Source organism: Botrytis porri (genome assembly GCF_014898465.1).
Source record: "Botrytis porri strain MUCL 3234 chromosome Unknown BPOR_018, whole genome shotgun sequence".
NCBI lineage: Eukaryota > Fungi > Ascomycota > Leotiomycetes > Helotiales > Sclerotiniaceae > Botrytis > Botrytis porri.
The window spans coordinates 344464-359677 of NW_024066092.1; the positions used below are offsets into that span (position 1 = coordinate 344464).

General features: G+C 42.3%; 9 protein-coding genes across 9 annotated transcripts; 7 read left to right on the forward strand and 2 right to left on the reverse strand.

The window, feature by feature from the left end:
• Positions 1-2848: 2848 nt before the first annotated feature.
• On the forward strand, positions 2849-3490 carry EAF01_010858 (uncharacterized protein; the record flags this gene model as incomplete). Its single annotated transcript, XM_038919115.1, has 1 exon — positions 2849-3490. The coding sequence occupies one exon, from the start codon at positions 2849-2851 to the stop codon at positions 3488-3490; it is 642 nt and encodes a 213-aa protein (XP_038765398.1).
• An 820-nt stretch (positions 3491-4310) lies between these two features.
• On the forward strand, positions 4311-4667 carry EAF01_010859 (uncharacterized protein; the record flags this gene model as incomplete). Its single annotated transcript, XM_038919116.1, has 1 exon — positions 4311-4667. One exon carries the CDS (start codon positions 4311-4313, stop codon positions 4665-4667), a length of 357 nt encoding a protein of 118 aa, XP_038765399.1.
• A 95-nt stretch (positions 4668-4762) lies between these two features.
• On the forward strand, positions 4763-5008 carry EAF01_010860 (uncharacterized protein; the record flags this gene model as incomplete). Its single annotated transcript, XM_038919117.1, has 1 exon — positions 4763-5008. One exon carries the CDS (start codon positions 4763-4765, stop codon positions 5006-5008), a length of 246 nt encoding a protein of 81 aa, XP_038765400.1.
• A 399-nt stretch (positions 5009-5407) lies between these two features.
• Positions 5408-5803, forward strand: EAF01_010861 (uncharacterized protein; the record flags this gene model as incomplete). The annotated part of the gene is made up of 1 exon (XM_038919118.1): positions 5408-5803. One exon carries the CDS (start codon positions 5408-5410, stop codon positions 5801-5803), a length of 396 nt encoding a protein of 131 aa, XP_038765401.1.
• Positions 5804-6463: 660 nt separating this feature from the next.
• Positions 6464-6856, forward strand: EAF01_010862 (uncharacterized protein; the record flags this gene model as incomplete). Its single annotated transcript, XM_038919119.1, has 1 exon — positions 6464-6856. One exon carries the CDS (start codon positions 6464-6466, stop codon positions 6854-6856), a length of 393 nt encoding a protein of 130 aa, XP_038765402.1.
• A 54-nt stretch (positions 6857-6910) lies between these two features.
• On the reverse strand, positions 6911-8257 carry EAF01_010863 (uncharacterized protein; the record flags this gene model as incomplete). The annotated part of the gene is made up of 1 exon (XM_038919120.1): positions 6911-8257. One exon carries the CDS (start codon positions 8255-8257, stop codon positions 6911-6913), a length of 1347 nt encoding a protein of 448 aa, XP_038765403.1.
• A 29-nt stretch (positions 8258-8286) lies between these two features.
• EAF01_010864 (uncharacterized protein) lies at positions 8287-8799 on the reverse strand (the record flags this gene model as incomplete). The annotated part of the gene is made up of 1 exon (XM_038919121.1): positions 8287-8799. The coding sequence occupies one exon, from the start codon at positions 8797-8799 to the stop codon at positions 8287-8289; it is 513 nt and encodes a 170-aa protein (XP_038765404.1).
• A 198-nt stretch (positions 8800-8997) lies between these two features.
• On the forward strand, positions 8998-9468 carry EAF01_010865 (uncharacterized protein; the record flags this gene model as incomplete). The annotated part of the gene is made up of 1 exon (XM_038919122.1): positions 8998-9468. One exon carries the CDS (start codon positions 8998-9000, stop codon positions 9466-9468), a length of 471 nt encoding a protein of 156 aa, XP_038765405.1.
• Positions 9469-9704: 236 nt separating this feature from the next.
• EAF01_010866 (uncharacterized protein) lies at positions 9705-10756 on the forward strand (the record flags this gene model as incomplete). Its single annotated transcript, XM_038919123.1, has 2 exons — positions 9705-10648; positions 10699-10756. 2 exons carry the CDS (start codon positions 9705-9707, stop codon positions 10754-10756), a joined length of 1002 nt encoding a protein of 333 aa, XP_038765406.1.
• Positions 10757-15214: the final 4458 nt, after the last annotated feature.

The window sequence follows — 15214 nt, forward strand, 5'->3', positions numbered from 1 at the left end:
GCGCTTCATTGAGGTTTCCTTGTCTCTTTATATAGAGATAAGGACTGCAAACCTTTATGAAGGTCTGTGCGAGGGCTCATGTGTACTAACAAACTAAGTTATCCCTTTCAGCTTTTTAGATCAAAAATCAACTATTAAAGGTACACATCAAAAGAACATTGAAGATTAAAATTTGAATCGTAATCAATCTATTTACCTTTCAAATCATCTGTTAGCTTTGTTCAGACTTTAGACCTATTATATTATAGGTATTATCCCCTTCAACGTACAGACTTTTACAGAAGTCTGCCGTAAGAAGTCGAAAAGCGACGATTAGACTGAGAATGAGTGCGTTCGTTTAGGTTTGTGGTTGAGAGAGGATAGCAAGGAGTGGTATACCGAGAATCAGAATGATGATGTTGATGATGCATTGATATGAAAGGTGTTACTTCCTTTTCTGAGTCGAAGACTTTCGGCTGGACTTTGAATGAGATGGTTGTTGATATGTATGGGTTGTGCTTAGAGGGTAGGTAATCGATGATGATGATGATGATGGGGGAGAAGGTGGTTTGAAATGGAGTTTGATTGGATTTGTCGACTAGTATGGTGAGTAAGTCATTATCACTTAATAATCCTGTTACATGGCGAGAGAAATACACCTAATGTACTTGCTGCAACCAGAGGATGATAGGTTCAAAGAATGGTGCGTTTTTTGATTCAAAGCACAAATTTTTCAATATTCATAAACCCTTAAACTTAAGATGTTAAAAAAAGATTTCATTGACTGATTAAATTTACTGGAGTGTTGAGGTTCCCTGTAGTGACAGAATCAGTACTTAACGAAGTAGACTCTTCGTTATTATAATAAATTCTTTAATCTTTTAATTATATATTAAATAAATCGTTTTAAAAGTATTAATATGATTAATCTAAATCTTTATAGTTTATGAAGCTTATTTTAATTAATAGGGTCTTAATAAATTTCTTGAATTTCGAAAGTTAATTTTTGTGACGATTGTATTATTTAGAATACTAAGGTAAAGAGCTGAAAGAGCTCTTAAAAGGGAAGTAATAATATACAGGATTGTGGATCATGTGGGTCTCTAAGCGATCCACTAATATGACAGGATCGTCACAATTTTAACTTTTAGTTTAAGATAATTACTTTCAAATAAGAAGATTTATTTATATCAAAATCAAATCATATTATTTATTTAATATATTCTATATTATATAATATAATAATAAAGTTTTTAATTAAAAAATAAATTAAAGGTAAAATAATACAATTAATAAATAAATCTTTCTTTAAACTTTCAACTAATACCTTTTATTCATTCTAACCTTTACACTTACTTCCTTTCTCCTCTTCCTTAACTCTCATTCACCTTTATAATCTCTTCCTAATCTTTACACACATACTTTTCCATCTATTTTTTCTACAATTCTAATATTCAAAGATTTCAGAATCTTAAAGATTTTTAAGAGCCCTTATTTTCTTTTTTTCTATTAAAATTTAATAATAAATAGATTACATTTTGTACTAATAATATTCATTGTTCACAATGAAAGAGAAGGCCAGTGGAATGCATGTAAAAGTGACTATGTAGATTAATTATACTAAGGTAAAATCTAACTATGAAGTGGAAGTAATATATACACAGTAGCTAAGCGCACGTGCCACAACTTCCAACATTCATTATTAATAAAATCAACATTTTGTTAATAACAAAAGAAAGATTAATATTATTATATATATAATAGAAATTTGTATGGGAATTTATAATGAATTTCTCTTCGTTTATAATATTAACTTTGCCACTACAGGGGTTCGTGTCGATGGTATACATGATTTGATGTATATAAAGATGTGGTAGAAGTCTACGAGTAAGTAAATATCGACACACTCGTTCCCTTGCTATTTTGGGAATTTATTTGCGGCTAATTTGTCAATGTGTCAGTTTGGCTTTCATCTTTTTGACTTGCATTACTCTGACTTCCATTACTTCAGCTTCATCACTTTGACTTCCATCCCTCAATCTCCCCTCCCCAATCTACATCAATAATCTGCAACTTCTCATTACCAAGTACAACCCCTTCTCTATCAAGCCTCGCTGTAATCCTCATCCATTAGATCCCCAAATTCCCCACAGTACACAAGCTCCAATCATCAATCTTTCCATTGCAAAGCTTATTTCCTTGATCACTCGCAAAGACCATGTTCTAGCAGCTGTATAAAACCGTGTCTACTGAGACTCTCTCCCCGCTTTGTGGTATACCTCATATTTGACAGCTGAGATAAATCTGTGTTGTTTAGTTGTGCAATGTAGCTTTCTCTGGCATTTGCATTTGATATAGTAACTTCGAACATATCAAACGAGATGTAATGATTTCATCCTAGAATCTCACTTGCCTTCCTCTGCTGATGACAGCCCATCACACGTACTTATCTCAAATCTGGACCAATTCTTTGATCTGCATTTCGGTGTGATGTATCTCGCCTAGTACTTGATCCGTAAGCGAAGACATATTATCACCATGAGGTATTAGAAGAAGAGAGAAACTCAGATAATATCAAAGTAATTGAACTTAGAGGGACTATCTTTGTGGATTTCTATACTCAGGATGATGATTTCCGACTTGTAGCAGTAGCTATCGTTCAAGTATAGAATCAAAGACCCTACAAGAATTATTTATAGTAAGTTCAGTACCCCACTTTTCAGCCACCCCTCTTTTCGGCCACCTCATAAATCTCACCGCTCTAACCAACCACCTCTCTTCAATCTTTAATGATTTAATAACCACTAAATCAATTAATTCAAAAATTTGATATATTGTTAATTATATTATGGGCAATAATTATACCAAAATGAGTGAAATGATGCTACAGCTCGCGGGAGGTATGGAGTTCAGTTCCAACCCTGCGATAAAGAAGACACTCACCCTGCGTAACATGTGCCAAGACTATAGAGATGGAGGTGGAAGAGAATGGAGAGGGACATCTCCACCTGAGCTCGACGGCGCAGTGGAAGTAGGCAGAATGTGCAGAATGAGATCCTTCGACAATTCCATAGGTGTGCCGCATAACAACAGCTTTACAGGGTTCGATATGGTAGATCACGCTAACGACATCTCATTATTCATGAACTGTGTCAGAGATGACATATTGACTACGCTGGCCGCCAAGAGATTATGGTGTCCTACGGGGTTGAAGACTGTAACCAATGAATCCCAGAGGTTGCCTGATGACTCTGCGCTAAGGAGGTGGTTCACGTACGACAGCCAGGTGACGCCGGTTACGGGTATCATAGGCACGCTTCATAACAACACTGCAATAGACCTAGTTATACCGGAGGATCCCAAGAAGCCTGATATCAATGCCCGCGCTTTCAAGGATGTGTACATGGGATTTTACTGCGCGGGTCATACCTCGCATTCCGACGATAAACCTGAAGCTCTTTATTCTGAAGTGATATTATTCAGAGTTAAACTTTTTAATCTTACTTTTTGATAATATACAAGAAAATTCCTTTTGTTTATAGATATAAAATTAAATAGTGAATTTAATTTATTGAATTCATATTGATATTTATATTTTAGAGAAAAGAATATCGATAAATCAAAAGGTTGTAATACATGTAATATATGTGAAGGAAGGAATAAAAAGTGTATATTGTTTTTGAAGTATTTAAGTATAAATTGAGTGATTTCGTGGCTTCTATACCTGTCCAAAATAAGCAATCTAGTCTCTTTTGGGTTAGAAAGGGCGGTTTGAGGAATAAAGTCTTCTTTTAGCCATGCTAGATCTGTTTCATTAATAGTCCACCCATTTTCTATAGCATGGAAATGGAGGCTGTATTCGATAGGCGGTCCCGTAACTCTAGTGGACGATCCTAACGTTACAGCAACTTCCCTCTCTCTCCTACAGCAATTGCAAGCGAATTGGACGCGGTAAGATTCAGAGCTAGGGATACCGTTTTGGATAAACTTCTGGATATATCACACAAGGGGTTCCCAAACTCCAGCAAATACCCGCCGTATTATCTACCCAGAATATAGTGTGTCATCGCAGGCCAATGACACCCCTACACCATTCCACCCAACGCGCATTTTAAAAACAGCACAGCACACCACGTGTACGGACAGCGCGCGACCCCTCTTTGTTTTCTTCTTTTGTTTGTTTCTCTTCTTTGTGGCCCTTCTTTCTTTCTTTTCCTTTCGCCATCACCGCGACAGTGGTAGTGCCAGGTCCAAAGGCTTACGATCGCGTGTCAACGCTGTAACGACGCAACTCTGTTGCGCCGATTACAAGCTGCGGCCGCAATTGGAATATGCAAGATTCTGACATCGCCGAGGGGCACAGGCGCCACCACGGAGGCTCTGCCGCGCTGCACCCCCCGACACCGCCGGCGCGACACCGACAAGCGGACGTGCGCCTACACAGAGATAATATGGCGGGTGCTAGACTGTATTGCCATAGGGGAAGATACTGTCAACATTGTTCGTGTCCTCGCGAATCACGTGTCTACCGAAGACAAGCCGAACTCATCAGACATAGACAGGACCTGTCTCGCACATTTTGGCCCGCGAACGCCGATACCGACCGAACGTTGGAAGCTATGAGAAGATATGAAGTGATACTGCGCTCCATGGCGACACTCGACTCCACGTCGGCACACCCCACATAAGACCCCCATTTTAAAACTGCATCCGTGCCGCGAACGACAGCGCCATCCTTACAGCTACGCTGCGTTACATACCTAACTGGCTGACGAACTTCATGATGTCGACGATTACATCTAAACAAGTGGAGACTAAACCACGAATCACCCTACCCAACGAAGTAATACTGCAAATACTGGACAGCACTATACTCGGAGAAGACCTTGTGAACACTGTGCGGGCACTGGCTGGACACATGGACATGGAGGGCAAGTTGGGTTTGATTGCGTATAGACAGGATCCTGGCAGAATTTTTGCGGGACTGGGTGTGGACACCGATGAGATGTTATATGCTATGCGGAAATAAAAGGTGGTGTTGCCGAATGCGAGGGCATGCAGTTACTACGACCCTAAACAAGAGTGCGGTGATGATTACAAATTTGCGTGCTCGTCCTTTCATAACGACATCATAGGCTTTACATCGTATCTGGAATCCGTAGGTTTTGTGTACGAGAGGTGTGGACCGTGTGACATAGTAGGATGTGACGATGAGAGCGGATTCTATATAACAGGACACATCGATGTTCGCGGCAAGAATGTCACGGTGTCTCTCGAATGGACAAATATGTTTTATTCGAGCATAGCGTTCGCCTACACTTGTGACACGAAGCATTCCTTCTTCGTGACGGGGTATTGCGCCGTATCAATGTACAAAGGCTTGATGTACTTGGGCATGGCCGCTTTCACCTTCGGCAGACAGACGCGAATGTGCATGGACAGAGCGTACCTCTCGTACCGCACATGCGACGTGTTCGATATACCAATGCCGGATAGACGCAAATGGAAGACTGTAGGATCTGACATCAAGAGGAGTATAGGAGACAAAGACTGCAGCATAGCATCCTTCGGGCGCTACGTTTCGATGCGCGATGGCGAGCCTCCCCTAAGCGCCTATATGAAGCATATGACAATGTTAACATGGTCGAACGTGAGCGGGAAGGTTCGAGTGCATCCTATGAAATTCGATGATGTTGTCGCTGTTGAACCGGCCATGGGGACTGAGGTAGAGATGACTCCTGTTACCTTCAAATCGCCAGAACTTCAGCTTGCGATGGACGGCAACATTAAGGATTGCCGCTACGATCCCTACTACATTGTCTGAAAGCGCCGCACCTGTCCGAGATGCACCACAGCCACGCTGCTTTTAAAACACTCCAGGGAGTACACAAGTACAGAAGATTGACAATGTATGCTCCCAGGGTCCGGGGCTTCTCAAGGTTGTGTGCAGCGATGGCGTTATAGGTCTAGGCTGCGACTTCGAGTGCCTCATATAGTCAACTACACCACCCCTTTAAAAATTTCAATCGCGCGCGATGCGCAACTTGAAGTTGCGCTCGTCACACAATACCGACCATGAGCGCTTGCAGTGACATCGAGGCTCTATTAGCCTCGCCTGAGCGGTCAGAGATACTAGGCGAGCTAACCACCTACATAAACAGATGCGCTTCCCAAATCAACTCCCTTAGCGTCTTCAGTAAACCGGTGTCGGGCGGCACGAAGGTTCGGTGCACAGAGAGGTTAAACGGAATAAGTGATATGACGGAGATCATGAGGATGATGAACGAAAGGATAGAGCACGATATAGAGGTAATATACTGCAGCGACTAGTGAGGAGCACACGTATATACCACCACAACACGACCCCCTTTTTAAAACAAGACTGAATACGGGAACGCGGCAACGAGTTGCATTATATACACACTTGATAAATATGGAGAACCGGCGATTATAACCTGCAGGTATACACAAGGACTATACAGATATGGGCATGCGCATATCGCAAAGGGCATCTGCGGCCCACCTGGAATCTCCTCCGTTTGAGCACTTCATACACTGCCGCGACTCTCATCTGGTAATGCACACGGAATGCTACAGCAAGCAGACCTCTCAACTCTACGCGGAGGACGCGAAGACAGGCAGAAGGGACTCTATCAGGGACAATTACTGGATGATCTATATGGACGAGAAGGTCAAAGCTGAAATGCGCTCCATAGCACAGTGGGTGATCGCGCAGCGCTCGCTTAGTCCCGCAGATATGATGGGAATACTAGTCGACTGGTCAGCGAACAGACAACGCGTAATGATAAACCTCGAGATAATGAATGAATTCGACAAAGCACACAAGAACGCATCTCGGGAGGGAACAAGCAGATGAAGAGAAACACAGCACGACGACAGAAACGCGAACACGACCCTATTTTTAAAAAACTTACGGAGGCGATACCACGCTCTGTCTCCTTGGTCTGAGACCTTTGAGGTATTTAAATCCCAGCACTTCCACGACGCCGCTTCTGCTGATGAGCATAGCCTTGTGCATTATTTGATCCGTACTGAGGTTAGTATAAGCGTGTACTATTGATAGAACGTCTTGATAGTCGGCTATGGTGGGCTCGTCGCATTCTTCTACATGGTCCCTGACCGCTAGCCATTGCAACTGGCATATTGTGAGAAGCATGCTCCTAGGCGATATAGGCACATACGTATGAGAGAGTCTTGTATATATACTCGAGCATATGAAATCTAATTTGTCTTCCTGTCTCTCTGATGGGGCCACTTTGGTTAAGATAGAGGCCGTAGATCTGAGATTTATAACCACAACTCTGCGCAGCACCGCATCGCTTAATGTCTCTGAGCTTACTCCAGGGTCGGATAGACCGTTGCTTGCCATCATAAGAGAGCATGACAGCTTGAACCTGTTCATACCGTCAGCTATATAGTCGGCCCCTACTATGCTCTTGAGAGCGTTTACATCTATAGGTCTGGTATCTAGGTCAACGTCCGCGCACGTGACCATCCTTCTACCTACAAGCTCTGACTTTACTTCTGGGCTGAGTGCCGAACTATAGCTTGTGAAGGTGCCTGGTGGTAAGATACCGCAGCATCCTTGCATGCACTCCATGACAGTATTCAGGACGGTAGTCTTGCCTGTGCCACCCGGGCCGAATAATATTAGCGCGCGGGGCGTGCCTCCGGGGTCTACGATGCTGTTGCCTACATGCCATCGTAATGTGTCCATGTCCTGGTCCGTATCAAACAGTGGGTACAGAAAAGTTTCTATATTGCCCGCTCCGGGCCACAGCCACTGTAAAGGCAGCTTGACGAAGGTTACGGGGTATATAGACGCTTGTGCCGCTCTGACATCACTACTCCTGGATCCTGGCAGCAAGTCCTCGCAATCCCTGAAGTTTAGAGTGTCACCATCTATGGATACCGCGAGTCTCCTGGTACCTATGCATACGCTCTGTGGCATCACGCCGCATGACCGCTCGCCGCAGTGCTTGGTTAGCCAGTTGGCATAAGGCGACATAGCCTTCACGTAGTTTGTCGAAGCATTCTCGATGCCTATAGACATGCACACCGTTTTTGCACCGGTGTCCGATACCAATAGCACCCAGCACCTTTCGCCCGCGGCAAATATGTAGAAATTGCCATTCCATGTCATGAGATAGCCCTTGTTGACAAAGAGCCTTCGCATCGCATCGTAGTGTTTAGAGTCGATGGACACATTGTCCCAGGCATTGTCGTATCTCCATACGAACTGCCCTTGCGTCTCCATGTTGGTACATCGTTCAACTCTGTTGATGCTTAGTGGAAGCGCACTCCGGACTTACAGAGCAGCTCCACTCTGCGGTCTACGGTGTCGAGCTCGGCACCTGCCTTAGCGCATTTGTCAGCGTGGCTATTCCCTTCGTCGCCAGAGTGTCCCTTAACATGCACATACTCTGTGGTTCCGCCACACGATGCCCTGTCCTTCATTATGCGGAGTATGCATTTTATGGTGTCGGCGTTGGCAACAGGCGCACCGTTTCCACCCAGCCAGTCGTTCTTGACCCACGATTTGCTCCATACACATATAGAGTTTATGGAGTACATGGAGTCCGTGTGTATAGTCAGTGACGCAGTACCCACGTTAGTGCATAGCACGAACAATATAGCATCTAGCTCGGCGGCATTGTTGGTCGTACACGTGTCTCGTAGTTTGACCGATACGCCATCTCCACCTCTTGAGGGATACCATAGTCCTGCGCCACACTTGGTTTCTTGCTTCCCGTTACCTAGGCAGCTGCCGTCGGTGTATACATGAACGTTGGACTGCATAGTGCAAACTGTGAACATTCTACCTACGGTAGTATGTTTTCAGTGCGTATCTCCGCCGACGCCGGACAACTGGCGTTGCACCAGACACTATTATACTACTATTACACATATACCAAAAAACTGTAAGACAATTAAATATGGCATATTATCACGCATACTCAGAACGCGACTCAGACCAAGACTACAGATGGGACGCAGATGAATCCCAGTGGGGAGAAGAAGTGGCCCCCGAAGGCGAAGAACCGTACAGAGAGGTTCGGGTTTGGTTTGATGGGACACGGGTTCACGGCCACGCACCTCGCGGAGATGATGTGCCGCCATGCGAGACACGTTTACGGAAAATACTCTAGAGAAGACAAGAAATCCAAGAAAGTGTGGAGGAGATTGGCCCGAATATTCACGGAGTTCGATGACGTGGTGAACGGCTACGCTGTTGTAGTAGCCACGCACGAAGACTATCAGAACTACAATCTTAGAGTAGCAGCATTTGGCGCTAATATTAGGCTAATGATACACAGTACCTGCAGATTCCTGCAAAATGCTATGGAAAGGCCTACTGTCGTTGACGCGGTTAACGTTATGGCTAGCATGCAATTCCTCGACGCATTGGAATCAGAACTAATTGACAACAGGATTATAAGCAGATTGCATGATAGAATGGTCGCGTAACTATATTATGCCTCCGTTATTATGATCATGTAGCAGCACACTGCAGATGAACATAACTGCGTTCCCGTGCTGCGATAGTGTCTGTTAGCTGTCGTCTCTCTGTTTCCTTTGTGCTCGTGTTATTGTGTTACGCTAAACGAGTCGCGCGCTACGCATATGTTATTGCACGCATTATTTAAAACAAAATTCAAAACCACACTGAAGCGACGCCCGTCGCTGCACAGCACTACTTGAACATGGATCCGCCCGTTTCTATCGATGCTTTAAGAGCTATGTTGAACGACAATATTTACATAAGATGGGCAGGAGTAATACCAGGCTCGCCCGGCGACTGTTCTGTGTACATAACCAATCGAATAGGTCACAAACGTCTACTCAGAGTAAATGTAAACTTGGGTGACCAGTACGTATACCACCCTACAATAGAGAACCACGACCCAGATTTTGTTGCCAACCCTGAAGGACCGTCGTGCAGAGGCCCTCGCATCACGGACGAACAATGGGCATCCGTGCTAGGCGTCAATGTAGGAGGGGCATGCTTTCCAGGAGGCGGCCGCATACCCATACCTGTGGAAGGCTGCGCGTGCGGTTACGATATAGAGGTGGATATATCTGATCTCAAAGGCTCGCAATTTCCGTTGCCCGATGCACAGACGCGCATATTGTCTATAGCATTGTGGTGCAGCTGCGGATTTAAGTGGCTGTGCTCGACGAAGAAGGCCAAGGATCACGATGTTGTACACGCAGAGAACAACACCGAGCTTGTATCTTTGTTTATCCACGCCGTGCAACATCACATGCCTTTGTGGCTCGTGGGGTGGAACTGCTTCGGATTTGACAACTTGTGCATCGAAGCTTCTGCGTCCTCCGAGCATAGAGCGATGTTCAGGAAGACCGGTATCCGCGGTCCCGCGGGTAACAAGCCAGTGTATACCATAGAGATACCAGGTGTGTACAACGTAGACCTTTTCGTGTATCTGGACAGGACTAGGAGAGGCACGTTCCCTAGCCTAAAGCTCGGAGATGTGGCGAAGCAGCTCGGCGCGCCGCTGAAATCTTCTATGCCAACCATGGTTAGTGATGACGACATAAATGAAATGCTAGAGTACAATATGAACGACAGCATGGTCACCGTGAAAATATGGGAAATTACAGGAGTGGCAGCGGAAGTGCTCAGTCTGTGCGTAGTATCGTGCGCTCCCATACATGACTGCATACGTTACGTCACAGGGCAGATGTGCGTAACCCTCGTGGCATCATAGTGCATAAGCGAAAGCAAGTCCTTTAGCTGGGGGACATGCGAAGGCGAATCGGGATACACAGGAGGATATGTGATGGATCCCATGAGAGGAGTCCACAGTGATGTGGTGCTGTGTGACTACTCCTCTATGTACCCTACGATAATAACAAGTTGCAACGTGTCACCCGAGTCCATAGTGTCGCACAACAAAGACTGTGTTTATGACGGGAGAGTAGATTGGAACGATAGTTGCGTGGAGATCCATACGACGAGCGGCAGAACCTCGTTTGACTAACGTAAGTCATGGCGTAATGCGTCTAATGGCGTAATGCGTCTAATTGCGGGGAACCACTCTATTAAAATCTCAATTACTCAACAATCAACTATAATACAATCTCCAGTATCACTTTCAGATTCATCTTCAACTTCTTCTCCAATATCCTCTTCAGTTTCAGTTTCATATTCAATTACTTTCCCTTTCCCTTTTCCTTTTTTCATTGTCTGTACCTTAGTAGCTTTTTCGACTTCCACTACTGCATCACATAATTCTTGCGTAGAAATATGAAAATGACCCTTCAAAACTAGTCTCTTTCCTTTCTTACGTATCGTACGTTTCTTCATAATAGCTCGTAAATTATTCGCATCGTGTTGGTGAACAATACTTTGAGCTCGAAGTTGCTCACTCCCAATCGTCAATTTTCGAATGTATTGACGAACCGGGGTTGAAAGAGTCGTATCATTTTCAATTGTTGAATTTAAAAGGTTATTTGCTGTTTGTAAGATTGCTACATCCGGGGGTGAGCTATTGACGAAGACTTGGTTAAAAATATCAAATTGGGTTGGTTCTTTGGATATTTCGACTTCGGGGGTAAACTCTCGACCCAGTGTACGGAACACTCTCTGTGGATTAAATGGATGTAACCCAGCTCCCCGCCATGCCGATTCGATATTTTGATGATGGCATACGTCGGCTCGAGCTTTAATATATGCCTCCATCCATTCAATCTTTTGTATTCGTACAAGTTGAGCTTGATTCAAATCAGAAAGTGCTGCGGTGAGCCGTTTTTTCAATGGACCGAAAACCGCAACATCAAGTGGCTGAAGCAAATGCGAGGTATGAGGAGGAAGTATAAGAAGTACAATTCGATTTTGAAGGCAGTGAGCTATAAAGCTTCCACTAATATGAGAATCGTGGCCATCGCAGATGAGAAGCCGATATTTGCCACCTGCTTTTGCACGAGTTGCAGGTTCGAAAACGCGTTTTAGCCATTCTAATCCATGAAGATTGCTTGTCCAGCCCTTTGTATTTGCTGAAAAGAACCAGCTACCAAGAACTTCCTTCGGAATCCAATTTTGAAGGACATTTTTACCTTTAAAAATCCCGAGTGGTGGAAGAATGGATCCATCCGCACAAATACACTCTACCATTGAAATCCACTCTTGACGGCCTGGATGTGCTTGATGTTTTGTACGAAGTGTAGAATCGATAATAATTCGAGTTGATTCCATTGTCCCAATTGAATGTCCAGATTCATCCATATTATATTCGTCTTTCTTCTCAATTCCATAATCCTGAATCGCTTTTTGATACGCGTCAAACCAAGTACTACATGTTTCCCTGGTTGCACCATCCATTCTTACAGATTCAATTCGACGGCCAATAACAACTGTAAGATGAGGATGTCGTTTGATAAATCGTGGAACCCATTCATGACCAAGAAGGTGTTGTGGTGGGAGTTCAAGGGAGTCAAATGAGGGGCAATCCAAATTATAAGTCCGTTTTGAACGTAACTCCTCAGCCAATTCTTTTAACAACTGATGGCCTGGTGAATAGCCGCTAATTGTCAATTGCTTTATCCACTTAAGAAGTACATTCTCTTGTACAGCAGAAAGTTTCTGTTGCGATTGACGTGCTTCAGAACGCGACGAACCCCCTTTGACGCGTCGCGTCACAGTATCTTTAGAAAGCCCCAGTTCTTTTGCAGCTTCATATGAAGACTTATACTTTCCATTTTGAACTCCTAATACTGCTTCAGAAAGTCGAGATTCCATTTCCTGCACTTTTAAACTTTTTCGACGGACCATTATTGAATTGTTGCTTTTTTGATGGGGTGGTCCCCCACAATTAGACGCATTACGCCATGACTTACGTTACATCAATAGCGCAACTGTTCCGGTGCTTGTCAAGAACTTGGTGGCAACGAGAGCCAGATATAGAAAAGCGCTACCTGCCTACGGCAATGCCCTCAAAGTGTTATCGAATAGCATGTACGGTACGTGGGGTCACGACAAGTCTGCGTTGTTTTCCCCCGTGTGCTCGAGCTCTATAACCGCCATAGGCAGGTGGTGCCTCACTGTCGCGTCTGCAGTGTTCGCAGGGTGCGGTATGCAGGTAGTGTACGGCGACACTGACTCTTGCTTTGTCAATCGATCTGCCGTATCGACCACCTTGTCCGAAAGTAGGAAATATGATTATTAGAAAAGCTAGTTTGAATTATAGAATACTTTGCATTACTTTTTAATGTTATATAAAAGGTTATCTTTCCTATTAAAAAGGTGCTCAAAATATGTAAAAGATAGCCCCGATATAGGAGAAAGTATTAGTCGAATGGATATTAGTTTAAAAGGTTTTGGGCATTAGTCCTATATATCGGCAGATATGAGAAATTGGTGAAACCCTTTTCAAGGTGAAAGAAAATGAGCCTACACTTGGAAAACAATGGATATATAATTTTCTACTTAGAAATCCTGAAATTCGAATTAAAAGACAAATCAGAATCGATAATCAATATGTTTCAGGTACTATTATCAAAATTATTAGCAAGTTCTTCGAAAAGTTGAATTTGCCGGCTATTATTCATATTAAGCCGGAAAACAGATGGAATATGGATGAAGCTGGTATTATGGAAGGCCAGGGTTTGAATGGTATAATACTTGGGAGTGCTGAGAGATGCTTTATTCAAAAGAAGCAGCTTGGCACAAGAAGTTGAACCTCTTTTATTGAGTGTATTTCTACTACAGGAAAAGCACTACTACCCCTCGTTATATATAAGGATAAAAGTATTCAATAATAATGGTTCTCTACTGAGCTTGATATATATAAGGATTGAAAGTTCTATGCTATAGAAAATGGGTGGACTATTAATGAAACAGATCTAGCATGGCTAAAAGAAGACTTTATTCCTCAAACCACCCTTTCTAACCCAAAAGAGATTAGATTGCTTATTTTGGACAGGTATGGAAACTATGAAATTATTCAATTTATACTTGAGTACTTTAAAAACAATATACACTTTTTATTTCTTTCTTTATATATATCATATATATTACAACCTTTTGATTTATCGATATTCTTTTCTCTAAAACATAAATATCAATATAAGCTTAATAAATTAGATTCATTATTTAATTCTATATCTATAAACAAAAGGAATTTTCTTATATATTATCAAAAAGTAAGATTAAAAAGTTTAACTCTAAATAATATCACTTTAGAATAAAGAGCTTCAGGTTCATGGTCTTAAAACCACATTAAGCCTCCTTTGTTCAGATTATTGCTTGAAAATAGTAATAAAGAAGTTCAGAGTTTGAATTCGATTTTAGATAATGATTTCATGCTTCAATGAAATATAGATTCATCTTTGATTCAATGGGAAACGTCATAAAAAGCAAATGATCTACGAAAATATATATTAATATTGGAATCTGAAAAAGAAACAGACTTATACACTCGTTGATTACTCTTTTGAAAGATTCAAAAAGCATTTGATACTAAAAACTATGAAATTATAAAGTCTAAACATCGAATAAAGGAATTAGAATATAAATTAGAATGTGTTATACTTAAAAAAAGAGGAAGATTAACACTAGCCCAAATTCGAAGTTTTCTGAAATTAAGGCTATATACCAGGCTCAAATCGAAGCCAGTGATCGTGAAATTGATAGGGTGGACTTTGATAGTATATATGAAACTGATGTTACAGAAGATTGTATTATAGTTGGATAATTGTTAAATTATTGAAGTTTAAAAATTGTATATATATATTTTATGAGGTGGCCGAAAAGAGGGGTGGCCGAAAAGTGGGGTACTGAACTTAAGAAGCGAAATATATTTTTCTTCATTTATTAGTTCACTTCAAATTTTATTACTAGTCCCCTGATTTAAAACTAGAACATTTCATCACGTAAGTAATATATATTGAAATAAAATAATAACCATCACAATTACAAAGGAAGATATAAAATCTTCAAAACACATAACTCTCGAAAACTTAGTATTATCATGAGTACTACTTATGCATATAATCCCAACACTCCCCCTTCAGATCTCAGCGACCAAATCCCATTACCCTTACAACATGGCCCGAGAGAACAGAATGAAGCATCACCATCATCATCCATCTATAGCAACCAAGAATTAGCTTCTTCGTCTCTCATGCCAAGTTATTGAAAAATCCTAACCAGAAGAGCTAAAGACTACAGAACCCGGAGAAATTTCCAACTCAG